Source organism: Pristiophorus japonicus, chromosome 6 (genome assembly GCF_044704955.1).
Source record: "Pristiophorus japonicus isolate sPriJap1 chromosome 6, sPriJap1.hap1, whole genome shotgun sequence".
In the NCBI taxonomy this organism is placed as follows: Eukaryota; Metazoa; Chordata; class Chondrichthyes; family Pristiophoridae; genus Pristiophorus; species Pristiophorus japonicus.
The window spans coordinates 245,942,240-245,965,587 of NC_091982.1; the positions used below are offsets into that span (position 1 = coordinate 245,942,240).

General features: G+C 50.2%; 1 protein-coding gene across 3 annotated transcripts in view; it reads left to right on the top strand.

Moving 5' to 3' along the window:
• fgf12a (fibroblast growth factor 12a) overlaps positions 1-23,348 on the top strand; it is a 394,920-nt gene that overhangs the window by 242,023 nt on the left and 129,549 nt on the right. For 2 of the 3 annotated variants that reach the window (XM_070882448.1, XM_070882445.1), the window contains exon 2: positions 11,251-11,361. In XM_070882448.1, the coding sequence (XP_070738549.1) occupies positions 11,251-11,361 (111 nt within the window). Of the gene's footprint in view, positions 1-6,589; positions 6,599-11,250; positions 11,362-23,348 lie in introns of all 3 variants that reach the window. The other variant, XM_070882447.1, reaches the window with a different exon arrangement.

Genomic DNA, 23,348 nt, shown 5'->3' on the forward strand with positions numbered 1-23,348 from the left:
TGCCCGACAGTTCGATCAGACCAGCCGTGCTTGATGCGTCCTTACTATACAGTATAAATGCACACGAGGCCCATACATGACAATGCTGCCATGCAGAAATGATCTGACCAACTCACCCATGCCAGGACTTCAACTCAGGCGATCGATCCGGGAACGCAGAGTGCCAGATTGTCTCAGCCTGTAAATAACTTTTACTTAAGACTTTGGGTGAACCTCACCTATGTGTAAGATTTGCCACTAGGGGGCACACCTGTGGGAGACCTATGGGTCACCTATGTACCCTGGAGCAAGCAGGTATAAAAGGCAGTCCATCATGCTGCTGCCTCACTTGGGAGTTATATTAAAGAGACCACGGTCACAATGGTTTGAGCTTGCAGCACAGTCTCGTGGAGTTAATCTGAACTTAACAAGTTCCACTCCAGGAACTTGAGCACATAAATCTAGACTGTCACTCTCAGTGCAGTACTGAGGCAGCGTTGCACTGTCGGAGCGGCAGTACTGAGGGAGCGTTGCACTGTCGGAGGGGCAGTACTGAGGGAGCGCTGCACTATCGGAGAGGCAGAACTGAGGGAGCAACGCACTGTCAGAGGGCTGTACTGAGGGAGTGCTGCACTGTCGGAGAGGCAGTATTGAGGGAGTACTGCACTGTCGGAGGTGCCGTCTTTCGGATGAGACATTAAACCGAGGCCCCGTCTGCCCTCTCAGGTGGACGTAAAAGATCTCGTGGCACTATTTCGAAGAAGAGCAGGGGAGTTATCTCCGATGTCCTGGCCAATATTTAACCTTCAACCAACATAACAAAAAAAACAGATTATCTGGTCATTATCACATGGCTGTTTGTGGGAGCTTGCTGTGCGCAAATTGGCTGCCGCGTTTCCTACATTACAACAGTGACAACACTCCCAAAGGTACTTCATTGGCTGCAAAGAGTCCGGTGCTCGTGAAAGGTGCTATATAAATGCAAGTCTTTCTTTTTTATCTTTACTGGCAGAGCAGTAATCAGTTAGAGACCCATGGGAGCTTTTAAACATTTTTGACAGACTTTGTAGACAAATTGGAAGAAGTTTCACGCCAAGGGTACAATGCGTAGGAGGGATGCTTTGATGTGTAGCATCACTGCACTCTTGCCTGGTTGTACTCTGCGCACATTTAAATGCAACATTAGAAAATGCACGATAGCGTGCTGAAATGCTTTTTGATCTACATTATACCGAAGTGAAAGGTAAATGCGTTAGAGTGTGGAAACAGCGGTCTCCAAATCTTTCCGACCATTGACCAACACATGTCTTTCCCTATTGATAAATTCAAACTGTTCCCTCACCCTGGCTCTGTTACCACATCACAGAATCAGATGGTCTCCCAGACATACAGCGTTTATAAAACCATAGTGCAGAGGTTACATTGGATTATAAACCTCGCTGGGGCATATTTCAAGTTATTGCTGTCACATGATGAACATTCTCTCTCTCTCTCTCTCTCCCTGTCTCGCTGTCCCTGCCTCACTGTCTGTCGCTGCCCTATCTCTCTATCTGTCCCTGTCTCTGTCTCGTTGTCTGTCTCTGTCCCTGTCTGCCTCACTGTCTGCTTCTGTTTCACTGTCTGTCTCTATCTGTCCCTGTCTCTCCTGTCTGCCTCTGCCCCTGTGTTTCTATCTCTCTATCTGTCTCTGTCGCTGTCTCCCCTGTCTCTGTCTGTCCCTGTCCCTGTCCCTATCCCTATCTCTGTCTCCCCTGTCTGCCCCTGTCTCTGAATCGCTATCTGTCTCTGTCTCGCTATCTGTCTCTGTCTCGCTGTTTGTCCCTGTCTCTGTCTCCCCTGTCTCTGTCTCGCTGTCTGTCGCTGTCCCTGTCTCGCTGTCTGTCCCTGTCCCTATCCCTGTCTCTGTCTCCCCTGTCTCGCTATCTGTCTCTATCTGTCCCTGTCTCCCCGTCTGTCTCTGTCTCGCTGTCTGTCCCTGTCCCTGTCTCGCTGTCTGTCCCTGTCCCTGTCCCTGTCCCTGTCCCTGTCCCTGTCTCGCTGTTTGTCCCTGTCCCTGTCCCTGTCTCGCTGTCTGTCCCTGTCCCTGTCTCTCTGTCTCCCCTGTCTCTGTCTCCCCTGTCTGTCTCTGTCTCGCTGTCTATCTCTACCCCCGTCAGTCCCTATCTCTGTCTCGCTGTCTGTCCCTGTCCCTGTCCCTGTCTCTGTCTCGCTGTCTGTCCCTGTCCCTGTCCCTGTCTCTGTCTCGCTGTCTGTCCCTGTCCCTGTCCCTGTCTCTGTCTCGCTGTCTGTCCCTGTCCCTGTCCCTGTCTCTGTCTCGCTGTCTGTCCCTGTCCCTGTTTCTGTATCCCTGTCTGTCCCTGTCTCTGTCTCCCCTGTCTGTCTCTGTCTCGCTGTCTATCTCTACCCCCGTCAGTCCCTATCTCTGTCTCGCTGTCTGTTCCTGTCCCTGTCCCTGACCCTGTCTCTGTCTCGCTGTCCCTGTCCCTGTTTCTGTATCCCTGTCTGTCCCTGTCTCTGTCTCGCTGTCTGACCTTGTCCCTGTCTCTGTCTCCCCGTCTGTCCCTGTCTGTCCCTGTTTATGTCTCGCTGTCTATCTCTACCCCTGTCTGTCCCTGTCTCTGTCTCGCTGTCTGTTTACTTGTGTTGTACGGCATTGGTCAGCCCTGATCTGGAGTACCGTGTGCAGGTCGGGAGCCGAACGATTAGGCAAGGTCTCATTATCTCTGAGAGGGTACAGAGATGAACAATAAGGCCGAATGGCCTACTCCTGCACCTATTTTCTAATAAGGGTGATAGGTTGAATCTTCATGATGGTGAAGCATTCAAATCCCAGGGGATGCAAGAGTGAAAAATCCGGAAGCAAGGAGTAAGAAAGGACATGAGTGGAACGTTTTGATCCAGGTGGTAAAATATAAAGATAACAAATGAGCTGTTTATATGGTCAGAGCAGACTGATTCTTCAACAGACATACATGATTCCGAAGGGGGCTTGATAGGGTGGATGCTGAGATGCCGTTTCCCCTGGCTGGAGAGTCTAGAACTGGGGGTCACAGTCTCAGGATAAGGGGTCGGTCATTTAGGACTGAAATGAGGAGGAATTTCTTCACTCAGGGTGGTGAATCTTTGGAATTCTCTGCCCCAGAGGGCTGTGGAGGTTCAGTCGTTGAATATATTCAAGGCTGAGATCGATAGATTTTGGACTCTAGGGAATCAAGGGGATTGGGCAGGAAAGTGGAGTTGAGGCCGATGATCAGCCATTGAATGGCTGAGCAGGCTCGAGAGGCCATATGGCCTACTCCTGCTCCTATTTCATGTTTTCTTATAGACAGTCGGTTACAGCTGCTCCGTGCAGTCCATCATTAAAACATTTTAGTCGTAAGCAAACTAACAAAGGATTCTGATGGTTTTTGTCCTTGAAATGGTAGAGTGTTGTGAGTGGGATAGCAGAATTGTGAGAGTGATGGGGGAATCCGACCAGTTGGACCTTTGGGGCAGTGGCAATATTGCTGAAGTTGTAACTGATTGAGAAACTGTGCTCCATTCTTGCATGTCATTGGTGAAGGTACTTTAGAAGTTCTCAGTATGTTTGGCACAGACACGATGGGCCGAATGCCCGCCTTCTGTGCCGTAAAGTTCTATGATTCTACGATTGCACTAACAGAGGAACAAAGGGATAAGCTTTGAAAGTGTTCTGGAACCAACTGTGGGTTAAGGCCGAATGTATTATAAGCGAGACATAAGTTTAATACTAGGGATACAAGGATTAATCAAAAGCATTGACCAACATCAGGCAGATCCAATGTATCGCTAAATGGTGCAAGTTTGAAGAATTATGCGACTGTATAATCAAAGATGAGATCATGTAGATACAGTCAGAGAAAGCAAATGAAAGATCCTGATTAACATGACAGAGAGGGCGAGCGATGAGAATGCAAAGTCACAATTGAAGATTGGACGAGCGGGCAATGGGAGATCATTGGGAGACTGGGCAGTGGGAGATTATTGGACGAGCGGGCAGTGGGAGATCATTGGGAGACTGGGCAGTGGGAGATTATTGGACGAGCGGGCAGTGGGAGATCATTGGACGAGCGGGCAGTGGGAGATCATTGGGAGACTGGGCAGTGGGAGATTATTGGGAGATTAGGCAGTGGGAGATCATTGGACGAGCGGGCAGTAGGAGATCATTGGACGAGCGGGCAGTGGGAGATCATTGGGAGAATGGGCAGTGGGAGATCATTGGACGAGCGGGCAGTGGGAGATCATTGGGAGAATGGGCAGTGGGAGATCATTGGACGAGCGGGCAGTGGGAGATCATTGGTAGAATGGGCAGTGGGAGATCATTGGACGAGCGGGCAGTGGGAGATCATTGGGAGATTAGGCAGTGGGAGATCATTGGACGAGCGGGCAGTGGGAGATCATTGGGAGAATGGGCAGTGGGAGATCATTGGACGAGCGGGCAGTGGGAGATCATTGGGAGACTGGGCAGTGGGAGATTATTGGACGAGCGGGCAGTGGGAGATCATTGGGAGATTAGGCAGTGGGAGATCATTGGACGAGCGGGCAGTGGGAGATCATTGGGAGAATGGGCAGTGGGAGATCATTGGATGAGCGGGCAGTGGGAGATCATTGGGAGAATGGGCAGTGGGAGATCATTGGACGAGCGGGCAGTGGGAGATCATTGGGAGACTGGGCAGTGGGAGATCATTGGACGTGCGGGAAGTGGGAGATCATTGGACGAGCGGGCAGTGGGAGATCAGTGGGAAACTGGGCAGTGGGAGATTATTGGACGAGCGGGCAGTGGGAGATCATTGGGAGACTGGGCAGTGGGAGATCATTGGACGTGCGGGAAGTGGGAGATCATTGGACGAGCAGGCAGTGGGAGATCATTGGACGTGCGGGAAGTGGGAGATCATTGGACGAGCGGGCAGTGGGAGATCATTGGACGAGCGGGCAGTGGGAGATCATTGGGAGACTGGGCAGTAGGAGCTGACCCAAGAACCAAGACTAAGGTTTATCTCTCTTGTGAAAGTTGTAAGCTGGATGGATGTGGCCTTTGTAGATGGAGGCATCGTCCCTTTCGGTCCCTGCCCAGGGGAACAATTGGGGGAAGATTTAGCCAGTGTGTGGACACTGCCTCCCTGGAACAGCCGGAAGAGCTTTTGGTGGCTGTTGACTCGAGCGGTTATGAAGAGCAGACAGTTTGTGGAATCTGCTAATGGCAGCGAGAGCGAATCATGGAATAAGTTATCCTGGAGGGCTATTGATCAGACCGTCTAAATGGGCTCAAAGGACAATTAGCTGTAATTCTAGAGAAAGACACATTGAGGGGTAAAGTGTGAAGGCGGGCATGTGGGATTGATGTGTGAGGAAGGAACGATCTGGTTAAACCTTTTCTTGTGCTGCTTAAAAAATCTATATTCTTCCCTTCTTATCTAACTTGATTATTCCATCTCTGCCAGTGTTTGTATGCTTTGTCAACTTTTCCCTTTGCGTGAAGCTAATCGGTGTATATATTTTGCTTGCAAACTGTTACAAGATGCCCTGTCGTTGCACATGATGCTGTACCTCCTGCATTGCTTAGCAAACGGGGACCTTCTCTGTGGGATAGTGCAGTCACATTCGGCAGTGTTGTTGTCCCTGTGTGTGTGAGAGTGTGTGTGCCTGTTTATATGTGTGTGTGTCTGTGTATGTGTGTCTGTGTATGTGTGTATATTTGCGTGTGTGTGTGTGTGTGTGTGTGTGTTTTGTGTGTTTTTTGTTTTAAATCCGTGTGTATGAGTCACAGATTCCGACCGGTGTTAACAAAACAATATCCCTATGCTTTTTCCTCTTTCTGTTTTTTGGCTTCTCCCAGTGGGATTACATGGCTGGTGGTAGTGGGTGGGGTGAAAGCGGGAGGGAGGTGTTTAGTCACGATGCTCCGGCTATCATGAGGTGTGGGGCAGACTTGATGGACCCGCTGGTCATTTCCTCCCCGTCAACTTCGTGTGTCCGGTGTCGAGTGTCCGTCCGTGCTGACAGAGCGCCGCGGAGAAATGAAGACCGTGCTCGCGTTGGTTGCTCGGAGCAGTCGCTCCCGCCCCCTCCCCCCTCCCCCGCCCGCAGTGCTGGCACTCGGATGGAGGGAACTCACCGCGGGCAACATGTTGCTCCCTTAGCGGAGAGGTCAGAAGTCAACAACCGGGGGGCATAGATTTAAAGTAATCGCTAGAAGGAGTTGAGGGGAAATATCTTCGCCCAGAGGCTGGTGGAGGTCTGGAACTCACTGCCTGAAAGGGTGGGAGAGGCAGAAACCCTCATCGCATTTAAAAGAATACTTGGATGTGCACTTGAAATGCCGTAACCTACAGGGCTACGGACCAAGAACTCGAAAGTAGGATAAGGCTGGATAGCTCTTTGACGGCCGGCACGGACACGATGGGCCAAAATGGCCTCCTTCCGTGCTGTAAACTTCTACGATTCAATTAAATGATTGGAGTCTGCTCCCGGCGATGCGCACCGTTCTATTCTCTCACTTTTTTTGAAAAAAAAAACAAAAATGTGAAAAGTTTTCTAATGCCCTGCATCTCTTTTTCTTTGTTCCAAATTGATGTCTCATCACGGTGAGCAGTTTGTACAGGTGAGTGGACAGTCCTTGCATCTAGCGGAGTGCGTGGCGGGCTTTTCTGGGCGTGCGTGGCGGTGCGATTGGAAGTGGACCATCGCACAGGGCTGACTGGGTCTGGAGTGAGAGAGAGAGAGAGAGAGAGAGAGTGAGTGAGTGAGGGGGGGGGGGGCGGACCAGTGGGGTTGCTGCAATAACCGGCGCTCCCTGCTTCCACTCTCTGCCCATCCAGCATCTCTCCCGTAGCTGTCGGATAAAAGGCTCCCGTCTGATAACATCCCGCTTTGGTGCAGGAAGACCTCGCGCAGTGTTGTCACCCAGTCAGCACCGTCCAATCGAAATCCCTGACCCGCTGCCGGTGTTGCCACGGCGACACTCTCTTACTCCTTCTTGTTGATGCAAATGACCAATTTAAGAGTTAAGACACGCCCCCTTTTTAAAGGGGCACAACCCATGAAGTGTAAATTAAACAAAAGATCTTTTAAAGGAACCTTAGCAAATTAAATTAAAGTTTTGTTTTGAGGACGGGGAGGGGGGGTTGATGATGCACTCCAGTCCCTCCATTGCTCACCCGTCGCGGAAGGCCGCGTGTGTGCCGGTGGACACCTTATGCTCCATCTCCAGGGACACCTGGGTGCGAACACGCGGAAGAGAGGCAGGCAGTCGCGCTGACCAAGCCACCCCACCACTCCCCACCTTTCGACCGCTCAATGCCTGGACCAGTTAATGGTCACCTTGGTCAGGCCCAGGAACAGTGACGTTCTTTTAGCCACATGGCCTATTTTCAGTAGAAACCACCACACACACACACACACACACACACCACACACACACACACACCAGGTCTATGTTGATGAGCATATATCTACTGAATCAACATCTCCCAACAATCGGGGACCGAGGATGTGAAGCTCTCGCAACGCTCCCAATGATCCAAGAACTCTTGCACGCTCTGCTTGTCCTCTCTCCCTTTTACCAACAAACAAGCCCACAAAAAAGCTTAAAGGTCACACGCCATGCAACTATGAGCATTGAGATCATGTGACCAACCATGGGGTCTGTTTATTTACTAATGGAGTTCTCCACATCTGGATTCCCAATTAGCCAGCTGTGGCCACTGGCAAACGTATTGGCCAACACGGCTCTTGGATTTGGGTAGAGTGTAACAGCGAAGGTGTCTGTACTCTGCCTGTTGGAATTGTGAACCCCCTCTGCCCAGCCAGCTCGACCGTTTGTAACTCCTGACCTTTCAAAGGTGGGTTATGTCTGGAGGGACACTGGGAACGTTTGCAGGTCGTGACCATAAGAATATAAGAATTAGGAGTCAACCATTTGGCCACTCGAGCCTACTCTGCCATTCATTAACTTCATGGCTGATTTTCGACCTCAATTCCACTTTCCCGCCCAATCCCCATATCCCTCGATTTCTCAGGGTCCAAAAATCTACCGATCTTGGCCTTGAATATACTCAACGACTGAGCATCCTCAGCCCTCTGGGGCAGAGAATTCAAAAGATTCACCACCTCCTGAGTGAAGAAATTCCTTCTCGTCTGAGTCTTATCCTCAAGCTATGCCCCCTAGTCCTAATCTCTCCAATCAGGAGAAAAAGCCTCCCAGCATCTGCCCTGTCAAGTGCTCTAAGAATTGTATGCGTTTCAATGTGATCACCTCTCATTTTTTTAAATTCCAGAGAATATAGGACCAATCTACTCAATCTCTCATAAGACAATCCTCCCATCCCAGGAACCAGTCTGGTAAACCTTTGTTGCACCAACTCTAAGGCAAATATATACTTTCTTAGGTAAGGAGTCCTCCAGGTTTGGTCTCATCATCATGGGCAGTCCCTCGGAATCGAGGAGGACTTGCTTCCACTCCCAAAGTGAGTTCTTTGATGGCTGAACAGTCCGATACGAGAGCCACAGACCCTGTTGCAGGTGGGACAGACATTCATCGGGGGAAGGGGTCGGTAGGGCTGGCTTGCCGCGTGCTCCTTCCGCTGCCTGCGCCTGGCCTCTTCATGCTCCTTGCGTCAAGCCTCAAAGAGCTCAACGCCCTCCCTGATGGACTTTCTCCACCTCGGGCGGTCTGCAGCCAGGTGTCAGTGGTGATGTCGCACTTTACCAGAGAGGCTTTGAGGGTGACCTTATAACGTTTCCGCTGTCCTCCTATGGCTCGTTTAGCATGAAGGAGCTCCGCATAAAGCATTTGCTTAGGGAGTCTCGTATCTGGCATGAGTACTATGTGGCCTGCCCAGCGAAGCTGATCGAGTGTGGTCAGTGCTTCAATACTGGGGATGTTAGCCTGGTCAAGGACACTGATGTTGGTCCTCCCAGGAGATTTGCAGGATCTTGTGGAGACATCGTTGGTGATAACCAAAAGTCCAATGTTGCAGCAAACCTTCCTTACTCTTATACTCCAATTCTCTTGCAATGAAGGCTACCATTTAGCTGCATGTAAATTTTCTGTGATTCATGCACAAGCATCCCGCCCCCCCACCCCCCCAAATCCTTCTGAATACCAACAGCAAGTGCTGGAATGTCCCACCTTTTGCTGTCCTGTGTACAGCTATAGTCAGCATGCTGCAGTCAGGGCATCCTCTGACAGACTTAGTGGGCTGAAGTTCACCTTACGGTGCGGGACAGACTTGATGGTCCATTGAGTTTCGTATCTCGGTGAGTATTGGCACTCGCCAGCGGAGCTGATTCGGGTGAAGGATGCCTGGAGCTGGGTTCAGGAGGCAGAACCATGTTTGAAGCTCCTCTTCGAAGAGTGGACCTCGGGAGTGATGTTCCGACGGGCGTGTGCAGGAGATGTATGCCACAGTATTGGTACCAATGTACTAAATCAGCCAAGTGACAACACTGCTTGGGTGCACCCTTCGCGATAGATACATCCATCTGCAGCTCCCATTTAGTTATTTTTGGGGGAATTCGGGGCATAGATCAATGAGAGAGCTGGATACCAATCCCCACTGTTCCCTGCGGATAAATGGAAGCAATTTCAACGGGTTGGTGTGTGGATTTTCCATGGAGTGGCGGTGTTAGTGACACCGGTGAGCCTGGGTGAATGGTGCTGGAATGTTTCAGGAGAGATGTATAATGCACCCGTGTGTAACCTGATTTCTCCACCTCTCCTTTGAATAAGTACGCAGTTATTCCAGAACCAAGAGACTAAATATTCTGTTCCTCGTCCTCCTGTCTATAGTTTGGTGAAATCTGCGGGGGCTGCTCGTCCGTGCATTCTGGAGATTGGGGGTGGTGGGGTGAGGGAGTAGGTGGGGGGTGGGGTGGGGGAGTAGGTGGGGGGTTGGTGGGAGTGGGGAGTAGGCGGGGGGTTGGTGGGTGGGGAGTAGGCGGAGGGTTGGTGGGTGGGGAGTAGGTGGGAGTGGGGGTGTGGATGGGTGGGGAGTAGGTGGGAGTGGGGGTGTGGATGGGTGGGGGGTAGGTGGGGGGTGTGGGTGGGTGGGGAGTAGTTGGGGGGTTGGTGGGTGGGGAGTAGGTGGAGGTGTGGGTGGGTAGGGTTTAGGTGGGAGTGGGGGTATGGGTGGAGGGGGTGGGTAGTGGGGTGGTGGGGTTGGGTGAGGAGGAGGGCTTAGGTGGGGAGAGGGGAGTAAGGGGTAGGTGGGGTGTGGGTGGGGAGAGAGTGGAGGAGTGGGTGGGGTGGTGAGGTGGGTGGATTTTAACCTTTGAGCGTTTCTTGGATGATGGGACCCTGAGGCAGTCCCAGCGGATAATGGTCATGCTGCATTGTTTAAACCCTCACCTTCCAACTCCTGAATTCAGTGGGTGGGGGGTATGAGAAGAGCGACTGGCAACTCCACCCCCAGGAGTACCCGGGGCTTGGGGCGAAGAGCGGGGGAATCCTGGTTTCACGCCATGTATCGTAAATCCAGTCACTGATTCACCGTGCGTGAAGCTCCAGGCGCTGTTTCTGGGGGAGGTGACGTGGCTCTGTAAACGCTTCTGTTTCTCTCTTACCTTCTGCTCGTCTCTTCAGTGCCATTAATCCAACTTCAGAGTTTCCAATTTTGCATTTTAATAAAAAAAGAAGCAAAAATATAGAGTGACTTTCAATGAAGTGATTCAAAACCATTTGAATGTATTTGGGTTTCTGGTGCGGTTTAAGTTCGCCTTGCGGTGTGGGACAGGCCTGCTGGACCTATTGGTTTTTGTGGTCCATGGGGTTTGGTATCTCGGTACATGGTACATGGTGCTCACAGGCAGGCCTGACTGAGGGAAGCATGTCTGCAGCCTGGAGGCGGGGATGTTAGGAGCAGTGTGAGGAGACTGGCGAGGGAGAGGAGCCTGGATGAGCGGGGACCCGGCTCTGCTCCGTGACCACAGCCCCCCCCTCCCTCCCACTTCAGGAGGGAACCCGTGGGAGAGAGCAGGTTTGTGTTGCCATTCCCGGCCAGGATTGCTGCGGAGTCTCCAGCAATTGAAGATTGATCTCTTGATTGTTCTGGAACGCGCTGGAAGCAGATTCAACTGTAACTTCCAAAAGGGAATTGGGATACATACTGGAAAAGTAAATATTTGCAGGACCATAGGGAAGGGCTGGGGGGCGGTGCGGGTGGGACTGATTTGACAGGCACAGTGGGTCGAACAGCCTCCAGCTCTGTATGATTCTAGCAATGTTAATTTTTCCCTCTTTTCCCTTTGCCGCAGACCCCCAGCTGAAAGGTATAGTGACGAGGTTATTCAGCCAGCAGGGCTTCTACCTACAGATGCAGCCCGATGGCAGCATGGACGGCACGAAGGATGAGAACAGTAATTACAGTAAGTCAGCGAGATCCGTCAACCGCGCCCCCCCCCCCGGTCTCCAACACCCACACCACCACCCCCACCAACACCCCCTCCCCCAACACCCCCCTCCCCCACCAACACCCCCATCCCCCACCAACATCCCCCCCCCCAACCAACATCCCCCCCAACATTCCCTCCCTCCCCCCCCAACATTCCCTCCCCCCCAACATTCCCTCCCCCACCAACATTCCCTCCCCCACCAACATTCCCTCCCCCACCAACATCCCCCTCCCCCACCAACATCCCCCTCCCCCATCAACATCCCCCCAACACTCCCCTCCCCCACCAACATCCCCCACCAACACCCCCCTCCCCCACCAACACCTCCCTCCCCCTCCAACACCTCCCTCCCCCACCAACATTCCCCCCCAACACTCCCCTCCCCCACCATCACCCACCAACACCCCCCTCCCCCACCAACACCCCCCTCCCCCACTAACAACCCCTCCCCCACCAACACCCCTCTCCCCCACCAACACCCCTCTCCCCCACCAACACCCCTCTCCCCCACCAGCACCCCTCTCCCCCACCAACACCCCTCTCCAAAACCAACACCCCCCTCCCCCACCAACACCTCCCTCAACACCCCCCTCCCCCACCAATACCCCCTCCCCCACCAACACCCCCCTCCCCCACCAACACCCCCCTCCCCCACCAACACCCCCCTCCCCCACCAACATCCCCCCAACATTCCCCTCCCCCACCAACATCACCCACCAACATCCCCCTCCCCCACCAACACCCCCCTTCCCCCCCAACACCCCCCTCCCCCCACCAACACCCTGCCCCCCCCTCTCCCTGGCTACATCCCGTCACACTCTTCCCCGTCACACCCCCGTCCCCCTCAGTGGAGGGGCGATGCTCTGTGATTGGGGGAGGGGCGGTGCTCTGTGATTGGGGGAGGGGCGGTGGTGCTCTGTGATTGGGGTAGAGGCGCTGGTGATTGGGGGAGGTTGGCGGTGCTCGGTGATTGGGGGAGGGGTGGTGCTCGGTGATTGGGGGAGGGGTGGTGCTCGGTGATTGGGGGAGGGGTGATGCTCGGTGATTGGCGGAGGGGAGGGGAGGCTCCATTGATTTGTGCTGAGTATCCCCCGTAACTTCACGGAGCCTGTGTTAATCTTCGCAAACATTGATCCACTGGAAAGGGTGCAGAGGAGACTTACAAGAATGTTGCCTGGAATGGAGAACTTTGGCTATGAGGAAAGATTGGAGATGCTGGGTCTGTTTTCATTGGTTCAGAGGAGGCTGAGGGGAGACCTTATTGAGGTGCATAAAATTATGAGGGGCCTGGATAGAGTGGATAGGAAGGACCTGTTTCCCTTTGTAGAGGGGTCAACAACCAGGGGGCATAGTTTTAAATAATTGGAGGGAGGAGATATGAGGGGAAAATACTTGGATGTGCATTTGAAGTGCCGTAACCTACAGGGCTACGAACCTAAAGCTGGAAAGTGGGATTAGGCTGATAGCTCTTGGTCGGCCGGTGCAGACACAGTGGGCTGAAATAACCTCCTCCTGTGCTGTAAATTTCTATGATTCTATGATTCTGCTGCTTCTAAACCGAGGCCCCGTCTGCTCTCTCAGGTCGATGCAAGAGATCCCACAGTACTATTTTGAAGAAGAGCAGGGGAGTTATCCCTGTTGTCCTGGCCAATGACTATCCATCAACCCAATCACTAAAAACAGAACATCTGGTCATCATCACATTGCTATTTGTGGGAGCTTGCTGTGCACAAGTTGGCTGCCGCATTTCCTACATCATCATCATCATCATCATAGGCGGTCCCTCGAACGAGGATGACTTGCTTCCACGAGTTCACAGGTATTTCGATGAAGGACCCGATGTTCCAGTCCTGAACTCCAATCGAAGGGTGGAAGATGCCTGTGCGTAGATTTTTTTAACGCGTGGTGACCGTTGCACATCAGCCACCACAAGAGCTAGGCCTTTATCCAATGGCAAGTGTTAACCAGGACGACTGGGGAGACCTGCTCTGCTGCACGGACCTAGTGCACACACATATCGCAGTGTGGGCTGGCCCGTGCTGCCCCTGGGCCCTCGGCTCTTCTGGGCCCCGTACCTTCATTTGCCGCACCTCCGCCACGACCTCTCAATGCTCCTCTGCCTCAATCACTCGCCGCACCGCCTACATTTCCTACACTACAACAGCAACTGCACTTCAAAAGCATTTAGTTGGCTATAAAGTGCTTTGGAACATCCTGATGTCACGAAAGGCGCAGTAGAAATAGTTATAGATAGTTGTTCTTTTGCTGATTCTCTGATGTGGCTCATCAATCACCCCCGACACCGTGATTCTTGTCAATAATACTCTTATACTTGCAGTCTAATTGTAAAATAGTTCCACCCTCTTTCATATCTGATTGGGGAGAAACTTATTTTCACACAACTTTTAATTTTTTTTAAACATTTGTCTTCAGTGAGCATTGCTCTGACCAGTGTCAATGTAAGCACAGCTATTTACTTATTTAATAAAATTTATCCTTTGCACTTTTTATTTTCACCCAGAGTGTGACTCTTATTAAAGTACTTGTTGTTTTGTTTGAGTCGTGGGTATCCAGCTCACTGCCCACCACTGTCTCTCATTTGTCAAGTTGCTTGTCCGATATCCAGCGCTGGATGAGCAGAAATGTCTTCCACTAAATATTGTCTACGGCACCCCCCCACACCCTCCAGCACAAACTCCGTTCCTTAGCCGTGGTCTCCATCCCTCTCCCTGGCCACTGTCCGTGATGGAACTTGGCCGATCCCAGCTTTGGCGCTCTGTTTGATCCCGAGATGATTTCCCACCCCATATCCGTTCCCATCACCAAGACTTCCACCTCCGTAACATCACCCCTCTCCGTGCTTCTCTCCGCTCACCTGCTGCAGAAACCCTCATCTAGGCTTTTGTCACCTCCAGACTTGACTATTCCAACACTCTCCTGGCCTCCCATCTTGCAACCTCCATAAATTTGAGCTCATCCAAACTCGGCAGCCTGTGTCCTAACTCACACCATGTCCTGCTCACCCATCACCCCCTGTGCTCGCTGACCTACATTGGCTCCCGATCTGGCAACGCCTTGATTTTAAAATTGTCATCCTTGTTTTCAAATCCCTCCTTGGCCTTGCCCCTCCCTATCTCTATAAGCTCCTCCAGACTTACAACCCTCCAAGATCTCTGCACTCCTCCAATTATGGCCTCTTCCGCACCATTGGCGGCCTTGCTTTCAGCTCCCTGGGGCCTAAATCCCACTGGAGGGTGACAGGTTGATCATTTGAATTCAGTAAAACTGACCATGAAACTGTCGGATTATCTTAAAAACCAAACTGGTTCACTAACATTGTTTAAGGAAAGAAAGACTTGCATTTATATAGTGCCTTTCATGACCACCGAATGTCTCAAAGTGCTTTACAGCCAATGATGTACTTTTGGAGTGTAGTCACTGCTGTAATGTGGGAAACATGGCAGCCAATTTGTGCACAGCAAGCTCCCACACACAGCAATGTGATAATGGCCAGATAATCTGTTTTAATTCTGTTGATTGAGTGATAAATATCGATTAATGCATTGATCCAATGCTATGATGAGAGAGCTGAGCAGTGGGATTAGTTTGGGATTGAAACAAGGCTATGGGGAGAGAGGGGCTGTGGGATTAGTTTGGGATTGATACAGGGCTATGGAGAGAGAGTGGAGCTGTGGGAACAGTTTTGGATTGATACAGGGCTATGGGGAAAGAGTTGGGCAGTGGGATTAGTTTGGGATTGAAACAGGGCTATGGGGAGAGAGCGGAGCTGTGGGATTAGTTTGGGATCGATACAGGGCTATGGGAAGAGAGTGGGGCAGTGGGATTAGTTTGGGATTGATACATGGCTATGGGAAGAGAGTGGGGCCGTGGGATTAGTTTGGGATTGATACATGGCTATGGGAAGAGAGAGGGGCAGTGGGATTAGTTTGGGATTTATACATGGCTATGGGAAGAGAGAGCGGCAGTGGGATTAGTTTGGGATTGATACATGGCTATGGGAAGAGAGAGGGGCAGTGGGATTAGTTTGGGATATGTCTAGCAAAGACCCACCACAGACGCAATGGGCTGAATGGCCTTTTTCTGTGCTGTCATGCTCTGTCGTGTCCCAGTTAGTTACACCTTCCCTGGTATGAATAATGGGATCAAGGCGTTTGTCTGGGAAACTTGATGAGTTACATTATTTATCGTGACCTCAATTCTGGATCTGAACCACCATCACCATTTGAGAGAGAGTTTGTTCCTGGCTGTGACAGACATAATCTTGACAAGAAGACGGATGAAGTGTGTTGGGCTGTGGGACAGCGCTTTCACTGCCAGAATCCTGTGCCAGTGTCGTCTGATTTACATTGCTGAAAATTCTGGTTGTTATGAAATCGGCCCCCCCCCCCCCACCAACCCGCCCTGGGATTAGTTCCTATATGGCATTCGCATATAGGAACACAGAAACAGGAGGTGGCCATTCAGCCCCTCAAGTCTGCTACGCCATTCACTTGGATCATAGCAGATCTGTATCTTAACTCCATCGACCCGCTTTAGTTCCGTAACCTTTGAATACCCTTGCCGAACAAAAATTGCATTCCATTTTGTTGGTGATTGATACGATTCAGAAGGGGACAATACAGCCCACAGCAATACACAGTGGGGGAAGGGAGGTTCTGCATGGAATAGACACCATTTGGAGTCTTCCTGGGACCTGGAAATGTAACCGGGGATTATAAGGAGAAGGGAGCTTTAATTGCTAGTGGGTTTGGTGTCTTTTTACTGACTGTAATGAGCACAGAGTTTCCCCTGTGTTTTAAAACTGCTGGAACAGGATCAATCCTGCTCTGCTTATTTCCTTGCAATCCTTCTCTCAGGCGACTGCCTGGATGTGATTGCCACAGCTCCCTCGGTGATGAAGAGCACTTCTCACTGATGTTTGGACAGAAACGCCCACGCACTCCTCGCGGAACAGCAGTGCTGCTGACACCATGCTCCTTGGCCTATTTGTCTCCGAGACTGCGGGAACTGAATGCTCTGCTCATCAAATTGAGGCGCATTGATGCAGGCGGATCCGCGCGGAGCAGCACTGAGCACTTCTGGTCCTGCACAGGACAGTCACAGGCCGAGTACAGTTCCCACGTGCAGGTTACCGCCCAGGTTGCAGGTCAGATCAGATTCTGCTGCAGCAGATCTAACGGCACCTGCCATGATTTAGACCAATCCCTGCACCATTGAGCTGAGGGAGTGTCGCCCTGTCAGAGGGGCAGTACTGAGGGAACACTGCACTGTCGGAGGGGCATTACTGAGGGAGCGCCGCACTGTTGGAGGGGCAATACTGAGGGAGTGCTGCACTATCGGAGGGGCAGTACTGAGGGAACACTGCACTGTCGGAGGGGCATTACTGAGGGAGTGCTGCACTGTCAGAAGGGCAGTGCTGAGGGAGTGCTGCACTATCGGAGGGGCAGTACTGAGGGAACACTGCACTGTCGGAGGGGCATTACTGAGGGAGTGCTGCACTGTCAGAAGGGCAGTGCTGAGGGAGTGCTGCACTATCGGAGGGGCAGTACTGAGGGAACACTGCACTGTCGGAGGGGCATTACTGAGGGAGCGCCGCACTGTTGGAGGGGCAGTACTGAGGGAGTGCTGCACTGTCAGAAGGGCAGTGCTGAGGGAGTGCTGCACTGTCGGAGGGGCAGTACTGAGGGAGTCTTTCAGATGAGACATTAAACTGAGAATCCCATCTGCTCTCTCAAGTGGATGTAAAAGATCCCATGGCACTATTTTGAAGAAGAGCAGGGACGTTATCCCCGGTGTACTGGGCCAATATTTATCCCTCAATCAACATAACAAACTGATTATCAAGTCATTATCACATTGCCATTTGTGGGAGCTTGCTGTGCGCAGATTGGCTGCTGCATTTTCCACATTACAACAGCGACTGCACTGCAAAAAGTGCTTCATTGGCTGTAAAGCGCTTTGAGATGTACGGTGGACGTGAAAGGCAAGTCTTTCTTCAAAAATATTTTTTTGCCTACTTAGCTGCTGACAGTGTGAATTTAGACGGCATTCCACTCCGCGCTAATGAGTTCATTTACATTTTTTTCCCCCTGTGGCGAATTTTTCTGATTGCTGCTGGAAAGAGCGCGAGGCGGCAGCAATCCGCTTTGTTTAAACGCGGACGGCTTAAAATTGGATGAACCAATGCCCCCAAAGCCCACGGCATTAATCATGCGCGCAACAACAGAGCTGGAGAGTTGCTTGTGGCACCGGTATCTGCGTGTCTGGCCAGCGCAGATAAGATTACATCATGACAGCACCGATTTACTGCTGCTTATCTCCTGAATAAGCCGACTGGTTTCAGTTTGAGAGTCGAAGGGAGATCAGAATTAACATTTCGGGTGCTGTGCAGCTGATGAGTAGTTCTCCCCGGAATGCAGCTGGACCCAGCTTGGCTGGTCTGACCCCCATTTAATTGGGAGGTGGGTGGAATTGAATTTCCGCAGGGGAGTGTTGGTGGCTGTGCACAGGAACAGTTGTTTAATTTCCAAACAGTCGTTCTACCACAAGTCTTGGCAATTCCTTTTAAAAGCTGATTTGTTCACCAGCAAGTTCTTTTTTGGATGTTTCCTGGTGATTCCTAAACGACATCAATAAGAACATAAGAAATAGGAACAGGAGTAGGCCATACGGCCCCTCGAGCCTGCTCCTCCATTTAATATGATCATGGCTGATCCGATCATGGACTCGGTTCCACTTCCTTACCCGCTCCACATAACCCCTTATCCCCTTATCATTTAAGAAACTGTCTATTTCTGTCTTATATTTATTCAATGTCCCAGCTTCCACAGCTCTCTGAGGCAACGAATTCCACAGATTTACAACCCTCTGAGAGAAGAAATTTCTCCTCATCTCAATTTTAAATGGGCGGCCCCTTATTCTAACATTATGCACTCTAGTTCAGTCTCCCCTATCAGTGGAAACATCCTCTCTGCATCCAACTTGTCAAGCCCCCTCATAATCTTATACGTTTCGATAAGATCACCTCTCATTCTTCTGAACTCCAATGAGTAAAGGCCCAACCTACTCAACCTTTCCTCAAAAGTCAACCCCCTCATCTCTGGAATCAACCTAGTGAACCTTCTCTGAACTACCTCCAAAGCAAGTATATCCTTTCGTAAATATGCAAACCAAAACTGCACGCAGTATTCTAGGTGTGGCCTCACCAATATCCTGTACAACTGTAGCAAGACTTCCCTGCTTTTATACTCCATCCCCTTTGCAATAAAGGCCAAGATTCCATTGGCCTTCCTGATCACTTGCTGCACCTGCACACTAACCTTTTGTGTTTCATGCACAAGTACCCCCAGGTCTCGCTATACTGCAGCACTTTGCAATCTTTCTCTATTTAAATAATAACTTGCTCTTTGATTTTTCCTGCCAAAGTGCATGACCTCACACTTGCCAACATTATACTCCATCTGCCAAATTTTTGCCTACTCACTTAGCCTATTTATGACCTTTTGCAGATTTTTTGTGTCCTCCTCACACATTGCTTTTCCTCCCATCTTTGTATCGTCAGCAAACTTGGCTACGTTACACTCGGTTCCTTCCTCCAAATCATTAATATAGATTGTAAATAGTTGGGGTCCCAGCACTGATCCCTGCAGCACCCCACTGGTTACTGATTGCCAACCAGAGAATGAACCATTTATCCCGACTCTCTGTTTTCTGTTCGTTAGCCAATCCTCTAACCATACTAATATATTACCCCCAACCCCGTGCAACCTGTTTTTCGAACTCTCTCTCTCTCTCTCTTGTACTGCGCACATGAAGAAAGAAAGAAAGACTTGCATTTATATAGCGCCTTTCACGACCACCGGGAGTCTCAAAGCGCTTCATAGCCAATGAAGTACTTTTGGAGTGTAGACACTGTTGTAGGAAACGCAGCAGCCAATTTTCGCAGAGCAAGCTCCCACAAACACCAGTGTGATAATGATCAGATAACCTGTTTTTTAGTGACATTGATTGAAGGATAAATGTGGCCCAGGACACTGGGGAGAACGCCCCTGCTATTCTTCAAAATAGTGTCATGGGATCTTTTACATCCGCCTGAGAGAGCAGACGGAGCCTAGGTTTATCGTCTCATCCAAAAAATGGCACCACCGACAGTGCAGCGCTCCCTCAGTACTACACTGGAGTGTCAACCTAGATTTATGTGCTCAATTCCTTGGAGTGGGACTTGAACCCACAACCTTCTGACTTAGAGATGAGGGTGCTGCCCACTGAGCCACGACTAACATTCTCGTTAGTTAAGCATGCCGAGCAAACAACGAGAAAAGGCTGTTTTTCCCCATCGGTCCTGCTGTTTCCACAGACTGGTGACTTCTTCCCCCTCACTGAAGGTGGAGCAGGCTTGAGCGGCCAAATGGCCTACTCCTGCTCCTATTTGTTATGTTCTACTCTTCCCCCGCCCCCAGCTTCCCCAGCTACACGGCTCCCATTGGCTGCATGACTGCCCCAGCTGGCCTTTGTCCCCCAACTCCTCGCACTACAGCCCTGTTGGAGAATCTCAACCCATTTCCAACCCTGCCCCGTTCCTTCACAGTTCATATTGTCCAGCCAAGCCCCACAATAATTTCCTCCCGGGGGTCTCCCTGCAAACTTTTTGCACTGATCATCCTCCTGCCCTCACTCAGCCTCATCCTGGAGGTAAGGTTGTGCACCCTCACTCGCCCTGATCTCCTTCACCGTTCCATTTCCAAGCTCACCATCATTAGCAAGGCCATCTCTGGGCCACTTCCTGGTTTCCCTCACCATCCACACCTCCCTGGCTATTTCCAACTCCACTATCCTCAGCTTCTGCTCTCCATAACTCCTCCTCTGGCCCTTACCCACCTTGGCACTCCTGCCTTTAGCTGCTCAGTAACACCCTTGGTTCCGTCTCTGACACTCACATTCCTATCAAGTCACTCATTGATCTGCCTTCGCCATTAGCAACGCAGCAAAGATAGACCAAAGTTCATCTTGTTCGCTCTCTACCTTCCTGTTAGTTGCATAATTCAATAATAACCATAGCAATCCTGTTCGGTTAGTCTCTTGACTCTTGTATCCTCCCCCGCAACTGCCTTGTATCTAACCTACCTTCCCTTTAAACTCGCTGATTGCACTGTCACCTCTTAGCTCCATGCTAACTTCTCAATGAGTGTACAACAGACCCAGACATGAGGTGAGGAAAACCCCCAGTGGGGGAGAGCTTTGGAGAACCACAGGTCCAAAGTCTCATGTTCCTCCCACACTCTAAGCTGGAATAGTTCTCAAGTCAAGGTTGAGGGCCACAGAATCAAGGCATCGGTTGCACGACTGACCTGGTCATTCCCAGTCAAATTCATTTTGACCGTCTCGAGGAATACTGCGTTTCCCTCTTGCAGTTCTGGAGTGTTTAAACTAATATGGCAGGGGGATGGGAACCTGTGCAGCGAGACAGGGCGAAGTAATATGGAGTCAGAAACAGATGGTAGAAAGGTAAAAAGCAATAGTGGAAGGCCGAGTAAACAAAGGCAAGAAACAAAAAGGGCCACACTACATCGTAATTCGAAAAGGACAAAAAGAGTGTTAAAAAAACAAGCCTGAAGGCTTTGTGTCTTAATGCAAGGAGTATCCGTAATAAACTGGATGAATTAAGTGTGCAAATAGATGTTAACAGATATGATGTGATTGGGATTACAGAGAAGTGGCTCAAGGATAATCAGGGCTGGGAACTCAACATCCAAGGAAGGATAGAATAAAAGGAAAAGGAGGTGGGGTAGCATTGCTGGTTAAAGAGGAGATTAATGCAATAGTTAGGAAGGATTAGCTTGGATGATGTGGAATCTATATGGGCAGAACTGCAGAACACCAAAGGGCAAAAAAACGTTAGTGGGAGTTGTGTACAGACCTCCAAACAGTAGTAGTGATGTTGGGGAGGGCATCAAACAGGAAATTAGGGGTGCATGCAGCAGTTATCATGGGTGACTTTAATATGCATATAGATTGGGCTAACCAAACTGGAAGCAATATGGTGGAGGAGGATTTCCTGGAGTGCATAAGGGATGGTTTTCTAGACCAATATGTCGAGGAACCAATTTGGGGGGAGGCCATCTTATATTGGGTGTTGTGTAATGAGAGAGGATTAATTAGCAATCTCGTTGTGCGAGGCCCCTTGGGGAAGAGTGACCATAATATGGTGGAATTCTACATTAGGATGGAAAATGAAAGAGTTAATTCAGAGACCATGGTCCAGAACTTAAAGAAGGGTAACTTTGAAGGTATGAGGCGTGAATTGGCTAGGATAGATTGGCGAATGATACTTAAGGGGTTGACAGTGGATGGGCAATGGCAGACATTTAGAGACCGCATGAACTACAACAATTGTACATCCCTGTCTAGCGTAAAAACAAAAAAGGGAAGGTGGCTCAACTGTGGCTATCAACGGAAATCAGGGATAGTATTAAAGCCAAGGAAGTGCATACAAATTGGCCAGAAATAGCAGCGAACCCGGGGACTGGGAGAAATTTAGAACTCAGCAGAGGAGGACAAAGGGTTTTAATTAGGGCAGGGAAAATAAAGTACGAGAGGAAGCTTGCAGGGAACATTAAGACGAACTGCAAAAACTTCTATAGATATGTAAAGAGAAAAAGGTTAGTAAAGACAAACGTAGGTCCCCTGCGGTCAGAATCAGGAGAAGTCATAATGGGGAACAAAGAAATGGCAGACCAATTGAACAAGTACTTTGGTTCGGTGTTCACTAAGGAGGACACAAACAACCTTCCGGATATAAAAGGGGTCAGAGGGTCTAGTAAGAAGGAGGAACTGAGGGAAATCCTTCTTCGTCGGGAAATTGTGTTGGGGAAGTTGATGGGATTGAAGGCCGATAAATCCCCAGGGCCTGATGGACTGCATCCCAGAGTACTTAAGGAGGTGGCATTGACAGTAATTTTCCAACATTCCATAGACTCTGGATCAGTTCCTATGGAGTGGAGGGTAGCCAATGTAACCCCACTTTTTAAAAAAGGAGGGAGAGAGAAAACAGGGAATTATAGACCAGTCAGCCTGACATCGGTAGTGGATAAAATGATGGAATCAATTATTAAGGATGTCGTAGCAGCGCATTTGGAAAGAGGTGACATGATAGGTCCAAGTCAGCATGGATTTGTGAAAGGGAAATCATGCTTGACAAATCTTCTGCAATTTTTTGAGGATGTTTCCAGAAGAGTGGACAAGGGAGAACCAGTTGATGTAGCGTATTTGGACTTTCAGAAGGCTTTCGACAAGGTCCCACACAAGAGATTAATGTGCAAAGTTAAAGCACACGGGATTGGGGTTAGTGTGCTGACATGGATTGAGAACTGGTTGGCAGACAGGAAGCAAAGAATAGGAGTAAATGGGTACTTTTCCAAATGGCAGGCAGTGACTAGTGGGATACCGCAAGGTTCTGTGCTGGGGCCCCAGCTGTTTACATTGCACATTAATGATTTAGACGAGGGGATTAAATTTGCAGATGATACTAAGTTGGGTGGCAGTGTGAGCTGCGAGGAGGATGCTATGAGGTTGCAGAGTGACTTGGATAGGTTAGGTGAGTGGGCAAATGCATGGTAGATGAAGTATAATGTGGATAAATGTGAGGTTATCCACTTTGGTGGTAAAAACAGAGACAGACTATTATCTGAATGGTGACAGATTAGGAAAAGGGGAGGTGCAATGAGACCTGGGTGTCATGGTACATCAGTCATTGAAGGTTGGCATGCAGGTACAGCAGGCGGTTAAGAAAGCAAAAGGCATGTTGGCTTTCATAGCGAGGGGATTTGAGTACAGGGGCAGGAGGTGTTACTACAGTTGTACAGGGCCTTGGTGAGGCCACACCTGGAGTATTGTGTACAGTTTTGGTCTCCTAACCTGAGGAAGGACATTCTTGCTATTGA